At 35.2% G+C, this 24,804-nt stretch overlaps 1 protein-coding gene across 7 annotated transcripts in view; it reads right to left on the bottom strand.

Annotated features, from left to right (window-relative positions):
• The window catches only part of LOC134529773 (rho GTPase-activating protein 190), a 179,273-nt gene that overhangs the window by 28,743 nt on the left and 125,726 nt on the right, over nucleotides 1-24,804 (bottom strand). For all 7 annotated transcript variants that reach the window (XM_063364201.1, XM_063364197.1, XM_063364199.1 and 4 more), the window contains 5 exons: nucleotides 24,668-24,797; nucleotides 22,091-22,330; nucleotides 5,362-5,453; nucleotides 3,729-4,086; nucleotides 490-621 (listed from right to left, as the gene is read on the bottom strand). In XM_063364201.1, the coding sequence (XP_063220271.1) occupies nucleotides 490-621; nucleotides 3,729-4,086; nucleotides 5,362-5,453; nucleotides 22,091-22,330; nucleotides 24,668-24,797 (952 nt within the window). The remainder of the gene's footprint in view (nucleotides 1-489; nucleotides 622-3,728; nucleotides 4,087-5,361; nucleotides 5,454-22,090; nucleotides 22,331-24,667; nucleotides 24,798-24,804) is intronic.

The following is a 24,804-nucleotide window of genomic DNA, read 5'->3' on the forward strand; positions in this document are numbered from 1 at the left end:
TCCTTTAAAATTGAACTAATTGCATGTATTACATCAGTAATTCATTTGTGAGCACTGTAATACCTATAAACAAACATTATACAACTGTTAATTTAAAACAGGCTTATGCATCTGCAATTGATGATAAACCAATATGACGTAATGTTTTACGTCATCATCAATTGGCATTAAAGGCAACATGAGAGGAAAAATAAGGAAACATAAAAGAATCCACATGTTTTCCAATTTCTCTTACTTAATTTAATTTTAAATAATGGGAAAACTTTCAAAAAGTAAATAAAACATTTATCAAAATGTAACAACATTCTTTTCTGTTTTTATTTGTAGTACAAAGTCACTTGAAAATTTACAGTCTTATTTAATTGAGTTTTTTTAGAATTTAGTACCACACTCAATAAGATAAAGTAACAATCCATCACTATTGTTTTGGGTGTCACATATGCAAAAACCTAATAAAATATTGTACTAATACCATGCTTATTTACTTACCAGATATATCTTCTATTTCTGCCATTAGATCTTGGGTCAACAGCGGAGGCAGTCGCTTTGAGAAGAAGTCTTTTAATGCAGTAGCAACAGCATTTACAGGTATGTCCAATTTACGAATGTCAATGTTTGGATCTAAAACAAATAGTAAACAAGAAAATTATTCTGCCAATGTCCTCCTATAAGAATTCCAGATATCATTAAAATTTTAACAGATTAATCAAATAAAATTTTATAAAAAAAAATCAATGTGCATCCAACAGAAAAGCTTAGCTATCCAACCACAAAAAAATCAAGAAAGCAAACTTTTAACAGTTAACAAGGTATGTCAACAGTCTTCAAAAGCTGGTTTCGATAGAATCCAATAATGAATCCAAAACTTTGAAAGCTGGAGGTGGGGGGGGGGGGGGGGGAGAGGGTGAAGAGGAGTGGAGGGGGGAAATAAAATGGCATTGAGTTTAGAAGCAAGGTGTTTTTTCAGTTTTTCCTCCAGAAAATTTAATTTTATCTACTTGGCGTTGCAGCAATTCAGTCATACATTGTCTGCTCTTGGCACCATTTTGGTTTGAGCATGTACTGCTGATTAAATTTGTACCTTCAAAATATTTTAAAGTGGTTAAAAAATTGAAAAATTACAATTTTATACTTACAGTTAAGTTTTGGCAACACCTTAAATATATCACACCACACCTTCTCAATCAAAGTCAAACAGCAGTAGAACTTTTATAATGTGCACATCTATAATTCTGGATGCTACTGAAAATAAGCTTGTGATCTTAACTCCTAAACTGTTTACCAAGTAAAAAGTATTTCTGCACTTTAATTATGATTTTTATGAGCTTAAACTTTGAAAAATAGCATAGTAGTAACATTTTATTAAGTTAGGGAATGACAGCAAGTTAATTGTTGAGATAGAGTTTAAAGCTTTTTTAAACTGTGAACAAATTCAACAGCAATATATCAGTTACTGGTCTATTAAAAATAAAGAACTAGGACTGATTTTGTTTTGAACATGATGTGCAATGAAAAGGGCTTGTCACAAAAAGCATAAGACAATTTAACCTTTGCTGAAGTGCATACATAAAAGTAATTAAGAGTATCACATGAGAGATAAAAAAAAGCTTACACAGACTGTTCTATTTGCAATGTAATTTTATTATAATCCAACCAATCATTTTGTGCCAGTAGCCCCATAACCCCAAGACAAACTATGTATTGTAAAGCAGTTGAATTGATATTACTGCAGATAAAAACTCTAAGTGTTATTAATTTGCATTTCTTTAAAATTAACTTCACTAGTTACATGGCTATATTGTTTTAATTTTAAACATTTATTCAATATACAGTAGACTCCCGATTATTCGAGTGCGGGTTATCCAGTTTGCGGATTAACCGTGCCATATTTCACTTTCATAAACCATAAAAACAATAAATTTTGATTTAGGATTATAACATGTGTTTAAAATGTTTCAGGTTAATAAGCTCACTGGACAAAAAATTAGTCGCCCTAGCGTGCATGTACAGATGGATTGTTAGGCCTGTACAAGTGTACAGATGGCACAACAAATGAGTCCCACGCTCAACTACAAGTGCACTGCCTCTACGTGAGCATAAGGCAGTAGCGATCTGTGAGACATTGATGTTTCAAGTGTACAGTGTGAGTCAACATGGGTAGATGTAAGGATGTGACAGAGTGACAAAAAGGGGCAATTTTGTTTGGCTGTGCTCATAGCCATACGGTGCGTAAAGTTGCTGGAACTGTCGGTGTTTCGCAGCGGACTGTTCATTGTATCCACACGCAGTGGTGTACTACATGTGGCCACGAAACAAGATGCCAGAATTGTGATCGTAAAAATATCCTGACTGAGAAGGACCGGAGACGCATTTCACGGCTTGTCAATCAAAATCGCTTCCAAATCCGACAGGAATTGCTGCAGCCAGTGAATGAAGGTCCATCTCAACCCGTTAGCAAGAGAACATTACAACGGGAACTGCATGCAATGAACATTTGGAGTCGGTCACCTCGCAAGAGGCTGTTGCTCACACAGTCACATAAAGCTGTGTGTCTTCAATTGGCTATAAATCACTGAACATGGACAGTAGCTGACTGGCGGAACGTAATGTGGTCTAAAGAATCACGGTTTTGCCAATTTTTTCATCCTGGATGTGTGCAAGGTCAGGTTCTAGCCAGAGGTGGGTCTGTGATGATTTAGAGTTGTTTTTTGTATCGTGAATTGGTCCACTCTCTCCGTAGTGACCTCTAACATGAACCAGGATGTTTATTTAAACATTCTGGATGATCAGGCTTTGCCTTTCAGTCAACATCTGCATGTGGAGTATACCCCGATTTTTCAAGATGACAACAGCAAAGTTGATTGGGCTGGACGTATGTGTGACTGGTTTTATGAACTCTCCCCCACCATATTACATCTTGATTGGCCTGCATAATCACCTGACTTGAACCCCATTGAAAATCTGTGGGACATGTTGGAACAGCGGTGAAACGCCGACATCAGCATCCCCACAATGTGGAGGAATCGTTCGATCAAATCCTCAGCGAGTGGCTTAACCTGGATGTGACATAGCTGCACAATCTTGTGGACTCACTTCCTAACCGAATCCAGGCGGTTATCAAGTCCAGAGGTGGTGTTCACTTTATTAAATGATGCTTGTAATGATTTCTCCAAAGGTGATAAATTTTAGTCCGGTGATCTTATTTTAGTAATGCCATACAACTATAACTTCTAACGTATGAAGAAATTTTATTTTTAGTGAATTTTAACTTGATAAAATATATTTTCATGATATTTTTTGTTGAAAATCTGATCCAAAACCGGGGTTTTATCGAAGCAGTTTCTAATAGTTTAATATTTCGGGTTGTTTCGTGCTGCTAATTTGCATCCAGAAATTTTGGTGTTTGAAAAGTGAATATTTTATTGATCAGTATATTAATCATGCTTAGCATTATTTTAAAGAATTCTACATGAAATGTTGTGTCATAGAGTTTAGTATTATAAGTTTATTTGCAAAATGAACACCATATGAATACACAAGTTTTCTCATTACTGATGTTAGATGTTTACACATGACTGGATTTTGTAAGAAGTATAATGTATTTAACAACATGTTCATAGTTTTGAACAGTTTTGGTAATTTTAAACATTGTGTGATTTAGTAATAAAAGAGACATTAAATATACCTACTTAAAATTACAACAGAAAGTAAAGATTGAATTCACTCACCTTCTTCAAATTTGTGAAACAGAAGATCAACATGTGCTCTGTTTCCTGGGACACGATATATACCTTCCGAATCTAAACCTTCTTCTTCGATGAACCTCACACATTTCTCCAGCAAAAGTGGAATAGAATTACCCGTAGATTGAACAAAATCTTGCAAAACAGGTTGATTAAGAACAGCAGGAATTTTAGACTTGCTCTTTGCCTTTTTCCTTTCACGCTCTTTTTCTTTTTCAAATAATTTTTTTAATTTTTCCTCTTTCAATCTTCTTTTCACATGCTTCTCATCAGATTTAATTTTCTGTTTTTCTTTTCTTCGTGATGGTTTATCTCCTTCTTTAGCTTTCTGTATCACACCAAACTGGAAAAAAAAATTAATTCACAAGTTATTTTCCAGCCATGTTAATAAAGAAATTACAAATTTCATGGATTGAAAATGGCAGCAGATCATTTCTAGGTTGTTTTAAAACACAAGGACAAATTTATTCCAGTTATTTATGGCCTAAAGTAAGAATGATGATACATAAATACCATGGTCCACCTTAAATATAAAGAGCTATGTAACCCCTTAAAGATGGAGGTGAAAATTATCATTTAAGGATAATTTTTAAACTAATCAAACCATAATACATAAAATGAAGGCATTCAATAACGTAAACAACTTTTATGACAGACAAAGCATGGTGCACATTTCTAACTCTATGGCCAGCTTGCATAGTTGTGACTTGTTTCAAAGTGAAGTATTTTTCCATTGATTAAACTGCAAAGTTTTTGCTTATATTTTACTTGCCTGACTCTGCAAGCTGGCCTAAATGTTTCTAAGGTCAATGCACAAATTGTGAGCACAATGTTTATGTATGTGATGTGAGGATACGTAAGTCCCACTAATAAACATACATATATTCCTAATGATGATTCTATTAGTTTTAGTTGATGCACTTAACTACATATAATAAGAGTTTCTTCCTCCCCCATTATTAGTACATCACTACCCTATCTTCTACTACATAATAGAGGCTAGCTGCAGTTTAGTAATCACTAGTCAAGTTGTGCATCTTTAAGTAATTAAGCTTGGGTACGAATAATATGTTTACACTCTGAATTTTTCTTTACTAGTATTGGGAATGATGGCTGTAATTGGAATAATTAAATAAAAACTCACTTGAGTTTAAAAGCTTTGTCAGATCAAGTAAAAATTTTTTTCAATTATTTTTAGCACAATATGAGTTCCTTCACATACTACACAAATGTATATTTACCTTGAACATAGCACAATTTATAGAGTGGCACCAATAGACTTGAAAACTCATGTTTATTCAGAATATGCCCAAATTATCTCATAAAGTATTCTACCACTAGATGGCAGGGTGAAAAAATACAAAATAGCTGCCATGGGTGAAGAGATGCCATTTTGCATCTAACAATTTCACAAAGGTGGTAAGGTTTAAATGTGAAGCATTAGTTTTGTTCAAGATTTAACGAAGAACCACCAGCGAAAAACTCTATTTGAATTTGGCATGATACATATTCCCACAAACACAGTCAAAAAGGCCTTTGACTTCAGTAAGAAGGTTATGTGCTCAATTACAGTAAATTTTAAACTAACTACAATAAATTTACAAATAAGGATTCTGACCATGGGAGAGTTGACATCTCTTGGAGAAGACATGTCCATGCTGGATTCATCATCATGCGCCTGACTGAAGGTACCATCAGTCTTTGATTTTGCTGGAAAAAAAAAATTAAAAAATGTCAAATGCAAATCACAAATACCAGTAAAATCTACAAGTAGAGCTTAATACAATACCTGTTATGCTGGATACACACACACAAATATCTGAAAGAACAAACAAAATCACCATAAAAATAGTTGAAGGCCAAACACAATAATTCACCCAAGAAGATTTTACTTTAAATCATACAAAAATATGAAACTTATATGTTTTGAAAATTTCAATACATTCAAGTTAAAACAAAAAAAAAAAATTAATAATCTTCATCTTCCCAAATAACCATTTTTTGTAGTAACTGTAAAGTTACGGCACAACAAGTCTACCTGACGCAGGTACATGGATGATCCCCCCCCCCAACCCTTCTCTAGAGGCCAGTGGGTGGACAGTGGTGGTGCCCCCAGCACAGTACGAGTGTCAGCACTGACATCACCTGGTGCCAAGGCGTACGGAAGAGTCCCGGCCATTGCCCTGGTTGCGTAATGCAGGTTCCCAGATATTTGCAGAGGGTGTACGAGGCCCGGGCCAACAAACCCGCGACGGAAGGAAGCGAGAGGCGCGCGAGGTTCGAAGCGTGAGGGTGTCGGCAGTGATGCCAGTGAGTTCCGCGGGGCGATGGCAGAGAACAGGAGAGTTCTTCGGCGATGAGCGATTTGAGCACCCAAAGTGATATCGGCGAGGCGAAGAAGTGTTGCAGCACAAGTCAGTAGTGTTGGAAAAGTGTGTGGACAGTGGTAAGTGGACACATGACCACAAGAGGCATGTGCATTTAATTGATTAGTTAGGTTTTAAACATTTTGCAGATGAACATTAGACTGTTATTATTTAAGGAAAAATGTCAATATCAATTAATAAATAAACCGTAGTTAATTGATTAGGCTATCCTTTTCGGACACTGTTTCCCCTAGACATGACAATATAGCCAGTTAGAGTTTAACAACACGTAGCTTGGCCTAAGACAGTGTTTTTCAGTGTCAGTAAAGCTGGAATAAACATATTTTTCAGACAAGCACAGTGAAAAGAAAGAAGGAAAAAAACAACCACATTAATGCTGAGATTAAGCGAATGCAGTATAGCATGAAACAATGGAATCTTTAGCTTTGGGACAAAATGTTATCTTCTTGTTAGTGATGATATGTAATGAATTGCACATCAGGTTACCCATAATGATTAAAATTATGAGTTTAATTAAATTTTAAAAGAGAAAACTGAAGTTCCCACCATGACAAATGCAGCTAATTTAATCACAATTGTAATCACTATTACAATAATTTTTTTTAAAAATCAGATATAGACAGTTTTTTTTGGTCATTCTGAACAACAAATATGCAAAATTTCATCAGGAATTACAAAACTTTTAAATTTAAGGGGTTGGGGAAAAAGTTGGGGGCAATTTTCTAAATTTAAAACAGAAAGGGACAGGGATTTTTTTTTTTTTTTTTTAAATCAGAAGTAGACAGCATCTTTCTTCTTATTTTGAATGTCAAGTGTCCAAAATTACATCAAATACTACCAAAATTACATTAAGTTTCAGAAAGAGGAACTGGGTGGTTTCTAGAAATCTCATGTAGACAGGTGGATGGGGGTAGTTTTTTTGAAATCAGATTTAGACAAAAATTTTCCTTTTATTTGAATGTAAGGTATGCAAAATTACAAATAGTAACAATATTCTGATTCAAGGGTTGGGAAAGAAGGATGCAGTTTTTTAAAATAAGATAATAAACAAAATTTCCCTCGTTATAAAAGGATACTAGCTTCTAAATTTAATGATTCTGAAGACTACTGTTTAAGAGTTTCATAAAAACCTTCACCCCCTATTTACCTCTTCAGGATTTTAATTTCATAAATCTAGAAACCATAAGAAGCATTCGTTCAAAATGATAAGTTGATAGGCCTTAACGTTTTGGAGATTTCATGATGAAATATTTGGATTTAAAAAAAAATATATATAGATGAAGATGAATACATATATTGTTATAATTATTTGATTTATTTATCAAAAGTGTATTTTCTCATTTTGAGTCTGGTACAAATTATAATTTCTAGTATAATTTAGTCATATTTAACTGGTTATAAAACATAATTTGCATTTACAATCAAAACCTCTAGTGTGTTGACACCACAATAACCACAGATATTTCATAACGTATCAATCATAATTGTTTTTTTCTACAAAATATTCACCAAAAATCCTTCAAGAAATGAGACTACAAACTAGCTCACGTATAAAGATAGGTACTGTGGGAAATTCAGGAATTTGAGGAACAGGTGAGCTGGCTGCTGAAATAACAACATTTAATGAGAACTATGGGGAAACAGCTTACTTCTATTCATTTACGAGCGAGATATGGGGCAGTTCAAGGACTGCACGACATCTAGCCCGGCACTGTGTGAGACTCAGCTTGGCAAACACCTTTTCATCACTACCTGCAGTTTGAAGACAGTTGTTTTCGTGAGTTGTCTGTTCCCATTCTTCTTTTAACTGTTGAGTTATCTACATGCTGCAGGCTTCAGATGAAGCAGTAAGGCTGGATTAATTACTTTTATAGAGTGGTTAAATTTATCTTCAATATTTTCATCATGATTGTGAACCGACTGAGTGACCTAATTTAACAACTCTCGTAATGTTGCCACTTGCGTTTGAAGATCACTTGTGGGGGAAATGACTTTTTTTTGGAACTTTGTCCAACCAAACAGCTTTTGGAAGATTTTATGTCATTAATTTAGTTTACGGATAATCGCAATTGGCCTTAGAACCTGGCAAAGGTTTGTGCTTGTCCTGTGACATGAACATTTAACAATTTATTGTGGTGTTGCAATGGCAAGAATAAATGCCCAACCTAAATACGTCAAATAACTTTGCGTCAGAAAGAATGTTTGCTTTCATTTCAAGAGACATTTTACGTGTCGTATGCACAAAATTATATTTTAGCTCTGCACAGTTTACTAATATTTAATTTGGTGCTCTTGGATTTATTACTCATAAACTTAACTACTTTTATGAACTTATAGTTTTAAAAGATCTTGACATTTTTATTACAGCAACAGTCTAACCAAACGACAATTCATGCTTCAGATGTACGTAGATTTGTACTGTTCACTTTTGGTTGGGGGCTTGCAAACATGTACAAATAAATTAGGGACTACACTGGGAGTAATATGCTGAAAGAGTGACTTTTGCTGATTAAGATGTTAATTTACATATTCAACTTGACAAGCATTTTAAAGGCATTTTGTGGGTTGTGCACCTACATTTTGGTGTTCTAGTCAGCTGGTATAGGATAGAACACCTTTCTTTATGCAAGGAATTTTCCTATTTGTGATTATTGTGTAAATTGATAACTCTGCCTATCGTAAAAAGTAAAGCCTTTTAGATATTAGGAATATAAAAATTAGGAAAATGCACTAGGGCCAAGCCTGTATAATGTTTCAGTTGGTGTTTATTTCTATGCAAACTGTGCATATGTATAGGGTTAATTTTCTCATTATACTGACATAGCATCATCCAAATGAAAAAAAAAAAAATACAAAGAGTGAGTTACCATATTGGTCTGAAAATAAGCCCAAATAATTTATTCACCAAATATTTAAATTTTACAACCTTAAAAAACAAATAGAAATCAAAATTGAAAAGAGAAACACAAACATGCACACAAACAAACATGCACAAATGCATTCATGCACATAATTGCATGCATACATGCACATAATTGCATGCACACATGTATGCACACACAACACACACACAAACAAACACACCATAAGCACTTATTACTTTCAAACTGTATCTATGTAGAGGAAGAGAGTAAAATAAAATAAGTAATATGATGTTAGACCATTTTTATAATGAACTAAGTGCTGATGTTGGTTCTTCCTTCAATTTTCAAGTTATTTGCCCTGTGTTAAAAATATTTTAAACTCTTCTTGTGTATATGAAACAAACATGTTTAAAACTATTTCCATAAACTTTCACCTTTCCATAAATTAAATTTTAGTATAACAATAATCCATAACTAATTGTTATACTGAGACGAAAACATACAGCATGGTTTAAAGTGTATTAAAATGGCGGTATGCTAACTTTCTTGGACAGCTCATTTTTGAACCAATATAGCATTAATTTGGCAATAATCAATTAATATTAACTTACATATAAAAGAAAATAAACCTCAAACTGAGAGGACATAAGCAGTTCCCGAGCTATCAACATAATGTCCTATCAGATACAATATTCTTTCCACCGCTAGCCGTCAATGCTACTAGACAGCAAGTGGTTGATAAAAATTTTGTAGCAATTTTCATTAAATTAACTACTGAAGTAATTTAAAATAGTTACGCATCACTATAGATTTTACCATTACATTTTTTTATAATGGTCAAACATTTTGAGTTTCTAAAAAAAATGTTAATGAGTATGTAAATATTACATAGTGCTGTGAAACTCTATGAAATGTGAAACATAAGAAACTCTACCATATAATCTGCTTCCAAAACTTTTCTTCTTCAGTTTTGTTGAATGTTTATAAAACTGTCCAGCATGTACTGCACCATTCATTATGTCCGAATCACTTGCATCACTTAAATCTGATGGACTTTGACTACAAGCTTAAAATAAGAAAATATAAAAAATTAATTAATATTTAAATAGTAAATACATAGATGAAAGCTATATATACATATTAAATAAAATAGTCTACGAATCAGCATCAATAAAATTGTAACTCAAAATAAGTAAATCCCATTTCAACGTGCCCAGACAACAAACAATCCAAAAGTTTGATACAGAATTTCATTAGAATATTTTTTAGTGGCTAGCCAAACTTAAACTAATAATTTCTCAGTTGTAACTAAGAAATATTACATCTTTGAGATAAAATTGCATTTGAAATTACATCAAGACCGTATTAGTAGTATGTTTATGAATTAAAAAATCAGAATACATAAATCTCTCTTTGTGTCTAGTGATCTAATATTGAGAAGAAAAAAAAAGCATCAACTAAATATATATATATATTTTTGGTTTGACATTAAGGTTTATATGAATCATGAACACGCTTGCTGAAGCAGGTACACTTACACTGCATTGCTTTAAAATATATTCGGACTACAGTTATTCTGGACATCTCCGGGATTACTCTCGACAAACTCTAACAGCTTGTTGCTGCCACAGATCATGTATAATTAATCTATAACTCTACACTACAAATGAAACATTACTTTGTAACGTGTAAAACCCGTGACAACTTTTACTTTGTAACCACAACCTGTTGCAAAATACAACAAACCCAATCATCACTCTTTACAGGATGTCAGGCACTACACTTGCTTAAACCAAAAAAAAAAACATTGTGTATTCAAGGTGCCAGTAAACCTACAGGTTTCAAGAAAGTCAGACTGCAAGGAATGTTGATCTATATTCTCCTTACCAAGCGACCAGATGACTGACCTACTTTCAACTCAGCGCGATTTCTAGGATGTCGGCAACAGCATGAGCAACTTTTAAAACAAACAAGAGGTTGATGAAATTGGCTTTATCTGATACAAAACACATGTTCGATCCAGTCTAATGAAAGTCAGCTAAATCAAGAATGCAATAAATGACAAAAAAAAAAAAAAAAACACAGATTCAAGTTGGAATTAGGTATACCTTTTCATTAAAAACCATTGCTAAACCTGCATACAAAAAAAAAAACACCTTTTCTTATAACAAGTTTTGACCTAAATGTACAAGAAAAGAAAATAGTAGACTACATTACCAACAAACTTAATCTTTGGCAAAGTTGAAGTTGTCACGCTATGGTCAAAATACAATACCTATGTTTCTCTCCACATCTCGGTATTGGAAGACGATTTTGATAGAATAAAGAACACAATTTTCTGGTGCGATTTCAATCTCATCAGTCCCTTCTATGGGAAACTACGCCCTAGCAAACATCCAACAATACCGAATGAAATCCCAAGGATCAAGAATCAAACTGACGTCGGCCGGGGCTTCGCCCTGAGCCTGGACAGGCTCCGCTACCTTCCTCACTTTTCCCTCCCGGCATTTCACCGCGAACGTGTGTTTGTTTTGAATTGTGCGCCAGGACCTCCCTCATGAGGGCGCTGTAGAAGCAGTGCGACGGCCCCTAATTATGTACCTAATTAATTATTGTAACCTTTTATTTTTAGCCCCAGTGTTTTTATGTTCAAGCCAACGTGCTCTTTTACTTAATTTAATAATATATTCTAGTTTTAAAGACGTTGCGCGGACGAATCCGCACGGACCGGAACTTGACCTCAGTTGTGATTCTTTTAAGTCTCACGTTAAATAATTACAGAAGTGTTAATGGTTTTTAATTAAGAGTATTGTGTTTTGTAATTAAATTATGTGTTTTGTAATTAAATTATGTGTTTTGTAATTATCTTCACTTTCGCCGGGGCACGAGATCATTAATTAACGTAACGGTTTTTGTACGGCGGAAGTGCGCCATTGCGAGGGTAGCGTCGCCAGTTCCTCTTCAACAGCCATCGAGAGTAGACGCGTCAGCACCCCGGGGGCCGCAATCTTTGTGCATCTGATCAAGTATTTCTGTTTTATAATTTGTTCCTAAATAATTTCAATCTCTAGCCCTCGTGGCCGCTCTCGGTCGGTGGGACGTTTAATTAAATATTTATATAACTCGTTACGAACTTCTTTGTCGCAGTCCACAGGAGACTCATAGCGCATGGCCACATGGTTGGCCCATGCTTTACCTAAGCTGATCCGTGCCCAGGCCTTTTACTGTTTTAATGGAGAACGTGTAGGGAGGCGTGAGTTATGTTATTAAACCTAAATTTGAACTGAGTCGTGAGTTATATTTTACGTAATGAGAATCCAACCTTTGTACGAGTGTGGCGTGCTTGACGCCTAGAGCGGGCCAGGTTTAGTGTAGATCGACATAAGCGAATCAATAGGGCTGGTAACTCGTCCCACATGGGTCACGTCACGCCCTGAGAGAGAGGATCGGCCGGGGTCCACATGCCCATTTCACGTGGTGGCGCTCATATAAACATCTTTCCCCGTGAAGCAGTGGAGAAGATAGCCCACAAAACATCACAACTTCTTAAAATACCAATAATCCATCTTTCAACGTGGTGCCTGTAGATCACCTTAATACCCTTATTGGCACATGCCTTGGTTATGTGAGAAATATCTGACCAAAATATGAAATGTGTGCCTTCTTCGGGTGGGGCGACGCTGGGGTGTGCCACTCTGAACTCTGCCTTTTTGTCTCCGGGTCGTACTCAAAAATCCATGGCTCATCACTTGTGATATGCAAGTTTAAAAAAATTAGGATAATTTTCACACATTTCCAAGAGTTCTTGGCACTGGAGCACTCGCATGTCCTTTTGTTCGTCGGTCAACACTTTTGGGATCAGTTTGGCGTACACCTTTTTAATGTTCAAATTTTTGATTACAATGCAATAAAAGATTATTTTCGTCATGTTTAGAGTTTGTACTATCAATTGAAGACTCAATCGTAGGTCAGAATTAAAACAATCACGCACACGTGTCACATTTTTGATGATTTGAGAGGCTGCTGGATGTCCACTGTGGAGTTTGTGTGCGATCTCCTCTCGGTCCTCATGTGTTCCATCGAAAAATTGTGATTTGGACAAGCAATCATTCCCAAAGGCCTGCTGAATTAATGAAAACGTTCAGTGGCGGACTTCCAAAGTTTAACACAAAATCTGATAGCGTAACGTAGCTTCAAAAAACAATCCATCACACTGTGTTACATTAACTCAATACTGTGTTTATGGAAAGGCATTCCTGACTCTCCAGCAGCTTGAAAGTGACTAAGACAGGGCGTGTATTGAAGCTAACAAACAATAGCCCAGCAGGTTAGAACATGCAGTGCATCGTCATGTCACAGAAAAAATGGCCGCATTACTTATGGAATGCACCTTGTAGTTGTAATTTTATTTATAATGTATCATTAAAAGTGAAAATATGTTGTTCAACTGTTCAGTGATTATTCCTACCCGCAGTATTCACCCTACCATCCCTGTAAAGGAAGTGAAGTTTTAAATATGAACTTAGTACCTTCTTTACCCAACCTCAAACAATGATTTCAGCTGAGCAAGCCTCAGTGACCAAAAGATAAAATTAAAAAAAATTATGTAAAATGATCTATATGTATGTACACTGGCCGTCACAAAAATCGCACTCTTCAAAAAAAAAGTTTCAAGCATTTTTCCTGAGCTAATACATCTAGTCCAAATGGGTTTTCCAGCGGTTTCAAGAGACTGGTGGCTTCATCAGGAGGCGTGGATCAGGACAATGACGCTGCACATCCAAAAGAGGCCATTGCTATATTGTCTTGATGTCTTTGCGCAGTCGGTTCTCCAATGCTGCTGAGCTGCAATAGCAACGTAAGCCTTGCAACGGCTAGAAGAAGGTTGCGAGAGTAGAAAACTGTGGCATAAAGACATGCTACGGGCCCAAAATTGATGGCACAGCATCATTTGCAGTTTGTCCTTGAGCACATTAATTAGACTCTCGACCATTGGAGAACTGCTCTTTTTGGATGAGACGAGGGTGTCTCTATTCTGCAACGACCAGCGAAGAGAGTATACTGAAGGCAGGGTGAACAGTTTGCACAAGTCTGTGTTCAGGAGATAGTGGAATATGGAGGTGGCTAATGTATGTTCTGGGGCTGCATTACCATAGACGGCAAAACCAAGCTTGTGTGCGTTTCCCAGACTGGTATTGCTCGAGGACAAGGATGGCTGACTACTCATTGATACATCACAGAGATCCTACAAGAGCATATGGTTCCATATGCGGGTTTTGTTGGCGATGGGTTCACATTAATGCACGACAATGCTCGTTCCCACACCACATTAATTGTAACGAATTATCTGGAAGAGGTTGAAATCCCTGTTATGCAGTGGCCGGAGAGAAGTCCAGACTCAACCCTTTTTTAAACACTGATAAACAAAAATACATACCTTTATTTATTGTTTAAGAAGATTTACTCAACTTTCAAATTTAGAATAAAATTTTTCAATAGGTGCAATTTTTGTGATGCTGTGTGTGTGTGTGTGTGTGTGTGTGTGTGTCTCTGTCTGTTTGTATGTGTGTGTGGGGGGGATAGGGTTTTTTGTGTGTATACACGCACGCACACACACACACATGCACACATACTCATATATCTAACCAATTACCAAAATTCAAATAATGAAAGATATTCACAAAATTGTAAAAGACAACTGTGTGAAAAATGCAGGGAAAATTGGAAAGGTTGGATAGTATGGACACACGGATTTACATGCACACGCCAAAATGTATAGATAAAAATTTATCTTGCCACACAACACTATTCACAGTACATAAATCACTCACAATCATAAACATACCCACATACATATATACACCCACATCATTAGACCTCCAATGATGAACTTGGGGACAGTAATTTTACTAATGCATTGATTAAACGTTCAACCTTCTGGAAAGTATGCAAACATAAAATTTTTAACTTTTTGTACTTCACTATTAAATGGACATTAAAAATATTGAAATGATGCAACACATTTGCAGAAAAACTAATGTTCCACTTAAAACCTACCTGCAGCAGTTCCCTGAATAAAATACAAAAATTGTCATGGAGTTCCATGTTCTTTGCCATGCCTTAAGGTGTCACCATCAACATTTTCATTACATGAGAGTTGGTTTATGCTTAAATTTCCAATAGTTCCTTGAGCATGTCTGCATATTTACTAATTGTTGCCAATGCATTCACCTGCAAAAAGTAACAAAGTGGTTGTACTTTGTCTAAACAATATTAATTTGTACTTTGTTTGATTTGGAGAAAATTTTAAAAGCATGAAAACCAACATAACATGTAACTGAAAATTTGTCATTTACGGTAGACATTGATGCATCATTTAAGACCAAGATGTTTTAATATTGAATTCCTACTAGCGTTTTCCAGCAGATAGCATTGACTGTGCATTCATTGCTACCCGAGAGCTATAAATGCTATAAGAGTACATTTTGCTGTTGCACCAGCAACGGGAACACACCACGAGAATACATAAAAATAGAGCATGTTAACATGTTTGAGCGAAATGGGATTACCCTGAGAAAACCTACTCACATACAGCTGTATTAATCATGTTAAATTTTGAATATATTTTTATGTATTCAAAATGTAAACATGATTAATACAGCTGTATGTGAGTAGGTTTTCTCAGGGTAATTTATATGTTTACGTTTGTATTCTGATGAATTTGGGCATTTAAATAAATTAGGTTTTAAGTGGTCTTGAACTTCCCTTCATTATTTATGACACTAGCTGAAGTACCCGTACATCGCTACGGAAGGCTACAGGCAGAACACTCTTGCACTGCTCATTATGCATGAATGGGGCGAAATATCTATAGTGCTGGTACAGTGAACATGTACCTATGTTAGCTAATAATACTTTTTTTTAGATATACTGTGATCAGTCAGTGAGTGACTGCCATGCTACTTAAGTCCACATCTGCTCCTCCTTGTGGGTACGCCACTGCCCGTCCTCATACGTTCACTACTGTCGAACTACATCAGTCCAGTCCACATTCACCCCTCTTCGTTGGTTTGCCACTGCCAGTCCTTGTGTCTGCCACTGCTGTGCTACATTATTTTGCCTCTGCCCTTCTTCACAGGTACGCGCCTGATTGTCATCTTGGGTCCGCCACTGCCCCTCCTAATGTGTACACCACTGCCAAGCCTTTTATGTCTGATCTAAAAATCTATAAATTATTTCTTTATCAAACGATTGTCTTCTTTCATTACAAGAAAATATTTTTAAGCCTATAATTAATGTTTAAAAGATCTGGTCACACTTAATAAAAATAAAACTAAGGTCATATATCCTTTAATAGGAAATATCATCCAATTAAATATGAATACAAATGAGTTAATTCTTTGATCTTCAAATCCCTATTCACAAAAGATCTTGGTGTCACTCTAGATTCCAAATTATATTTTTACAAGCATGTTGATTATTTACATTATTCTACTCGAAGAACTTTAGCCATTATATAATTTATTACTTTTTATGCACCTAATTCAGACCCTATTATCTCTATATATTTGGCACTTATATCATCAGAGTTAGAATATTGTTCTATTATCTGTAATGGCATCAAGGTCACTATATTAAAAAAAAATTCAAAATAAAGTTATTGAATTGTTCTGAAGATTTTCCCTCGACCTTACTTACCTCTCCTTGTTGAATATAGGGCCTAACTTGATGCACTCTTCGTTTACAATTGCTATACTTCTAAAATCAGTTGAATACATCTTCTTGAAAACATTGGCTTGTGAATTACCCAATTTAATTCTCGCCAACATTCAACTTTGTGTACTTTTTATAGTAATCATGATATTTACAAGCTTATATCAAATTATAATAAACTTTACTAGAATTATAATGTATGACTTCTTGATAAATTTAAATTTTTAACATTTTTCTTTTATAAATTATAAAAATAATAATATAAAATAATTAAACAAACAAAATAATAAAATACAACAATATATTTAATTTTAATCTATGTAACTTTGTTTTATATGTAACATTAGTACTTCATATCTTATGCTATTATTGTTATTAATTGTAGTTGTGATTAGATTTTTTTTTGGTCTTGCTTGTCTCCTGTCTGTTTGTAGAGTCTGCATGTCTGTGGTGCCTGCCTGCAGTTGGTTCTTCCCTGTATGTAGTGCCTGCCTGCAGTTGGTTCTTCCCTGTATGTAGTACCTGCCTGCAGTTGGTTCTTCCCTGTATGTAGTGCCTGCCTGCAGTTGGTTCTTCCCTGTATGTAGTGCCTGCCTGCAGTTGGTTCTTCCCTGTATGTAGTGCCTGCCTGCAGTTGGTTCTTCCCTGTATGTAGTGCCTGCCTGCAGTTGGTTCTTCCCTGTATGTAGTGCCTGCCTGCAGTTGGTTCTTCCCTGTATGTAGTACCTGCCTGCAGTTGGTTCTTCCCTGTATGTAGTGCCTGCCTGCAGTTGGTTCTTCCCTGTATGTAGTGCCTGCCTGCAGTTGGTTCTTCCCTGTATGTAGTGCCTGCCTGCAGTTGGTTCTTCCCTGTATGTAGTGCCTGCCTGCAGTTGGTTCTTCCCTGTATGTAGTACCTGCCTGCAGTTGGTTCTTCCCTGTATGTAGTGCCTGCCTGCAGTTGGTTCTTCCCTGTATGTAGTACCTGCCTGCAGTTGGTTCTTCCCTGTATGTAGTGCCTGCCTGCAGTTGGTTCTTCCCTGTATGTAGTACCTGCCTGCAGTTGGTTCTTCCCTGTATGTAGTGCCTGCCTGCAGTTGGTTCTTCCCTGTATGTAGTGCCTGCCTGCAGTTGGTTCTTCCCTGTATGTAGTACCTGCCTGCAGTTGGTTCTTCCCTGTATGTAGTGCCTGCCTGCAGTTGGTTCTTCCCTGTATGTAGTGCCAGCCTACAGTTGGTTCTTCCCTGTATGTAGTGCCTGCTTGCTTGTGGTGTGTGCCTGCAGGCGGAGCCTGCAATCTGTCCTTTGTATATTTTTTTGTGTCCATCTTTGTTTGCTTGTATTTGATTGTTTATATGCTGTGCCTTCTTAAAAATAAAATCAATTTATGTATTTCTACCTCTTTGTTCTGTGTTGTCATGTGGTACTTGCATAAGTGTGTGGTGCCTGCTGGTTATGTTGCGATTACTTGTGGGTGTTGCCTACCTGCATGGACAGTTTTTCTTGCAGGTGGTGCTCACCTTGCGAAGTGGTGTCATGCTTTTGGCGCCCGGCCATATGCAGTGACTGCATCCATTGTTTATTTGTGGTTTTTGTGTGTTAGTGCCCATTGTTGAAGTTCTATAACTGACTGTGGGCATGTCACAAATATAAATAAATAAAAATAAATAAAAAATTTAGTTCAGGCTGACACATATTCTCTCTGACACTTTTCTTATACTGCAAAACAAAAAACATTAATATATGGTTCAGTTAAATTTAATTCGGTCTAAGCTATAAAATTTTTAATTCTTAATAATAATGAGTTACTGTTTCATTATTTAAAAATTCCAAAAAAAAGTACAGAGTGTCAACTTCAGTATTCATCTAGACAACAAGAGAGCCTCCACACCAGTATGGTTCACTTTTGAAATAGTTTTAAACTGGCAATTTTTCCTCCCCCTTCACCACTCTTACTACTTTATGCAAAATTAGCTTTCTGGTTTTATGTGACACATGAAACTAGTCTTACAATATTTTCTAAGCCAATTCCCTCAAGTTACACCACTTCGCCATCTTTATGTCATCCATAAATAATTAATAAAGTAACCAAACAATATTAAATGATTTATCCATACATTCTTAAAATATTTCATACTTTCAAAAACCGCTCATAGCATGGCATGTTCCTATTTGTTTTCAGGGAGAGGTACATCAATATATCCAGATAGAATATGGGTCACGATTAAATGCACAGCAGATAAAATAGTTTCACTAGGAACTTGGGGTGTGCAAAGACCATTTTCTCGATTTGAATGAAAGTCAAAGACGAAAATCTAAATCTTCGTCGAAGACGCAGACGAATGTGGAAGTTCACCTAAATAGTTTGCTACACTAAAAAAAATTCATAGACAACTTTTCAGTCCTTGCAAAGGTGTTTTATGGGCACATCGAGCATGTAGCACACTAAAAAAGAACAATAACAATCTGCCTCTGCTTGTAAATAAAAGGCCAAAATTGCTTAAAAAAAATAATTATATAATAACAAAATTAACTTGTGTGGTTTAAATTGAAACTTGAAAATTACAATTTTTTTCTAATCACCCAGCAGAACTAGATGAATTTTCACCAGAGTATAGAGAAAACCAAACAGCGCACTCATTTTAAACTTCACATGAAATAAAAACTCTTGGTCTATTCTGGCAGCCATTAATTGGCATATTTTGTATAGTGACTAATATTATATAACCAACAATGAAGGTGCATGATCAGTTAACTGGTAATACAAACAAAGTGCAAAATATCTTCAGCAGTATCATCCACCTTTGATCCTTTGGGACTGATGAGTCCTTTGGTCATTTGTTACAAGACATTTCTATGACAACTCTGGTCCTAATAGTTGGGTTAAGATGAAATCATGCCATTTTAATTATAATTGCAGTGGCAACGGCTTAACATGAGACTACCAGCTGTCAAAAAGACATTAAAGTCGATAGGCATGTATATGTACTTGTCAATGGTCTAAATTGAGATGACAACAAGTTCATTGGTTCTCAAATGCTAGGAAACAAGCATATAGGGCCTGTCTACCTGAAATTTGTTTTAGGTCAGCGTGATGAGGCAGTGAAGTTATTGGTTTCCAAATCTAGGGTTGCTCCAGTTAAACAAGCAACTTTGCCCCAATTGGAACTACGTGGGACAGTACTTCTGGCAGATCTGTTACTGAAGACATTACCACATCTAGAATTCAATGTATCCAGTATCACACTTTGGTAAGCTTCCACAATTGCCTTGTCCTAGTTGGCATCACCAGCTACAAGATGGAAATCATTTGTTGCAAACAGAGAAGAACAAATACAGACCCATGGATGCCAGAAAGATCACAAGACAATACTGCTGACTAAACTTTCAGGAATTAAACCACACACATTGAGAACTGTACATCTATGGTGCCATAGCCCAATATAGCTCCTGCAGCAACCAGATGTTTGGCCCTGTATAGCACGCAAAAATAAAGCTAAAAAAACTCCAAATAATGAGTGGCGGTGATCTATGCACTGGCAACAAAACAAACCCTAAATAGCTTCTAACATATGCTGAGAGACTTTTCCTCGCTATCTCGATTGAAAAGAGTAACTGCATATGTCAAAATATTTACATGCAATACTAAGACCTCCTTTGGATAAACAGAGAGGCTCCTTGAGAGCTAACGATTTACACAATGCTTTGCAAACCTGCATAAAGATTGCACAACATGGGTTTATACAGGAAATCCATGACTTACACAAAAATAGTAGTCTACTCTTAAAAAATAAAAAAAATAAAAATAAAAATTACTGTCAAACCTCACTCTATGGAAAATATATATAGTAATAAAAATCCAAATGGTTGTGGTAAAATGCATAGCAGATGCTTTATTTACAAAATACACCTTTTGTGCTTGATGTAAAGTAGATATGATACACGAGAAAACTACTTATAGAACAAACAATCACCAATCATGATAATATAGAGCTTCTGGCATCAGCACTATAGATTCTATTCGTACACTTCACTTAGTCGATTTTCGATGCAATAGTAAACTGCGTGGCTTTATAGTGATGGAAACCAAAAATTCCTCGTGTTGTTAAAATTATAACAAAAGTCATGAATCCACAGTTCCTGAAAATGTAACGTTCCTATTTACACTAGACAAACTCAACTGCTTTTATAAGAAATGAGTTCAGTAACTCTAGCTGGCTACTAAAAATGATTTTGAGTTAATATTATGCACATGAAATAAATTATATTGTCAAATATTCAATGGAATTAAGGGAACAATCATTTCTCCTACTTTAAGGAGGAATAAAATGCATATTTATTTATTTATTTATGAATCTGTTATTCAAATACGTTATTTTAATAATGGTAAAATTTTCAAACAAACCAAATAAATTCTACATAAAATGCACTTCACTCTGCTCTTTAATGCAGCGATCAATTGTCTGTTGTCCACTTCTTACACTGAAGCTAAGAGATTGGCTATCTTTGCGTTTTCCGCTTGCACCTGAAGCCAACATGGCTGGGCTGGGGAACCAAACCAGTGGTTTGCTTCCCTTGCTCTTTTATTAAAGGATGGTGTTTTGTTAAAACAGAGTCATTAACAACTAATTTAAGCAGAAAGGCCTTTTTATATTCACAATACGTGAAATAAGTTGTTGAAAATTTAACTCATCCCTCGGCAGGTCTAGGCCACGAGAATTACATGCACCAAGGGAACCGAGAGCTAGCTTTGCTTCCTCCAGCCATCAAATCAAGAGAGGGGAACTTGGGATTGAAACAATGAGCGGAGGTGGAGGTGGAGGGTGGAGGAAAGCAATGCGTGCGGGCCGGAGGGAGAAAGAGATATGTCACTAGATAAAGACAGACACACTAGGCCAGACAGTGCTGCTGAAGACCAACTCCAGATATGCCGCCTAGGTTTCCTGATGCAAATGGAAAGGTGGGGATTCTAAAAGACAGTAAGTTTTTTACAGCTCCATGAATGGCTTACAGGCTGTGAACAAACAATCAAAACTATTTTGTCGGCCATGTCTATTTTCAATTATAAGATGGGGATATTGACTAGGTATGGGTATAGCATATTATTATACGATTTCTGAAAAATTGCAATTTTGTACTTACATGTTTATTTTAATTAGAGGTTAAAATTGATAATGACTTGACAAGTATTAAATAAGTATTTCCTAATTTTAATAATATTCTAAACGGATTTACCCATGCACTATTTTTCGATTCTGAAAATGTTAGTTCCACTACCCTAACTACACTTTGCCCTTGATAAATGCAAATAAGACTATGTTCATCTAAATAAAAAAAAACTTTTCAGTAAATACAATGAACAGAACCACATTACTAATAGCAAAAAAGAGACAATAGTAATTACCTTGCTCAACAGGATCCGGATTTTCTTGTTGATCATCTTTGTTTACGAAGTTAACCACTCTTGGACATTCTGCTGTGGCTGATGGTTGTGTTAATGGAACTCGTGGCGTTGGGACAGGAATTGCACGTTTCTTACGCATCCTTTTATGAGGCGTGGGTTTTCTATTAACAGTTGAATATGTATCTGCTAGTCTCTGCCGTCCATCAACAGAGCTCCAATCACTATCTGAATCTGAATATGCTACAAAAAAGTCAAAGTAAACATGAGTAAACTCAGAGGAATATTAAGGCAGTAAATTTATAGAAATAAAATGTTACTGATTATATTTGAAATTTTAACAATCAATCCGCCAATTAATTTCATCTTATAAAAAATGTATGAATCTTTAAACTATCAATACGTATATTCATTCATGCATCATATAAAAAAAGTAAAGTTAAAATATTAACTATGTTGGATATTGTCACAATTACACAGCTATGGAAACACAGAAAATAAATTTCTAGTTCGTAATTATTACAAAATTAGTGTAAAAGTTTTAGCTACTAATACATATCATACTTTTTTACGAATTGCAGAAAAAGTGTAGCATTTCCAATAAAGCATTGCTTATCAAGTGAACACTGCCCTATAAATCACGAGATGAAAATACGTATAATCACCCAACGTAGTCAGTTAAGCTGGGCCATAAAGCAGCAAATATCTATACCCGAGCACAAAATATAGTATAACCTAAACTTACTAAAGGATTGTTAATAGAGGTATTCAACCAATACATATATTTTTAAGTAGAATAATATGGACATTGAAATAACAAAATTGACTTAAGATTAATCATTTTAGTAACAACATTAAATGGAAGTGATATCAGTAGACTCTGCAAATTATTATAATTTATACTTGAAATTTTAAATTTAATAATTTGAGTAAACAAAAACCAACTATGAAAAGAGTCATGAAGTAAATAAAAATTATTTTGAAAAACCAGGCCACAACTCACTAACAAGATGAATGAATTTATGACTAATTACAAAGTATGATAATCCTTATACAATAAAAATGATAATTTAACAGTTGACATAGCTAAATTAATAATTAGGCATGTTTTGGTTACAATTATATGAAAGAAGTGAACATTAAAATGCATAACATAAAAATTCACAAAAAAACTGAGCAACAAGATGATGAACTGGCATAATTACATACCCATTGAGTAATAAGTTTTTTTTATTATTTAAAATGAAATGAGACCAGGTCTCATGATGAAATGTAAAATTTAGCAAAAGCATAACTATAAATCCCCTAGAAATCCATGCCACATGCGTTTTTCATACAATGATGATCGCCAAAGTAAATATCAGTTATGATTTACCACAAAACATGTGTTCAATATCATTTGTTTCTTCTGCCTAGTACAAATTATATATATATATATATATATATATATATATATATATATATATATATATATATATATAAGAATAAATGTTGTTAAAGAATTTCAGACAGTGTAAAATTTAAATGCCTTCAAATTAAAAATTACTATGAATGTAGAACACCCTTAAATTTCAAATTTTATACATTTTTAGTGGACCTTGAACATAAGAAACCTCCGATATACGAAACTTGTAACAAGTCACAATCATGCCTGGCTACGCACAAACCAAAACACTTAAAAATCTCCCGACGACTGGCGCGAGTAGTGGGGCGTTAAACTCTGTTAAATATTGAAACACTTCTCGACGGTCAATGATGTAACTTCAATAAAAATGTTTTAACTTAAGATTGGAAATTTATTTATAACCAGACAATACTATTGCCGAGCCGCCGACACAGCATAACCTCTAGGCCCAGACCCCGAACAAAGACTGACGAGACTCAAGTTAGCTGGGAACTTCCCCGAAATACTGCCTTATGATTGGCTACAATGTTTACTCTTAAAATTATAATAAAGTAACCCCCTTTCTTTGAGGGCTTCCCCTCACTCAATCACATGTATCTTTCCTTCTTCCACACCTTCCACCTCTTTTTAATTTCACATAGAATTTGGGGATTCACATCAGATATTCCCACGGTCTGGGCTAACGTTTGTCTCTCTCTTACACAGTACGATAAATTATCATCTTTCAGCATCGCTGTGTCTCTGTACGTCTTTGTCCCTTTCTTTTCAAACAATTCCTCACTGTTTTAAAACTACTATAAAACACATACATGAAATAATTATTATTATTAAAAGAACATTTAAATGCAATAAAATACTGAAATGCACACTTACATAAACAATTACCTAGCTAGTGAAGTGAAAACCAATTAAATCAGTTAAGAGGCTTTTCAAAATAAAATACTTAAACATTAAAGTTAATTAAAATAGTATTACAAATAATAAAATACAAGTATGAAAAACTAGGTCACGTCCACATTCAAAGCTATATAATCAGCAGATATATTGCATTAATCAAAACATTATATTTATTCTTTTAAAAATTTCTTGTAAAAACTGGGGAGGGCAGGGTCTTGCAACGTTACAAACTCAAAAGTAGAATGACTCAATAAGCAATAATTTAACCTTGTACTCACATGTACGTTCCTTTTCACGTCTGTGCCTTACTTTTGATTTTGTGTTAGGACAAACAACTGCATCTTGCACTAAAGCATAAGCATATTCTGCATCATAAGAAGTATACACATTAGGAACTGCATCTTTTACCTAAAGG

Source organism: Bacillus rossius, chromosome 2 (assembly GCF_032445375.1).
Source record: "Bacillus rossius redtenbacheri isolate Brsri chromosome 2, Brsri_v3, whole genome shotgun sequence".
NCBI lineage: Eukaryota > Metazoa > Arthropoda > Insecta > Phasmatodea > Bacillidae > Bacillus > Bacillus rossius.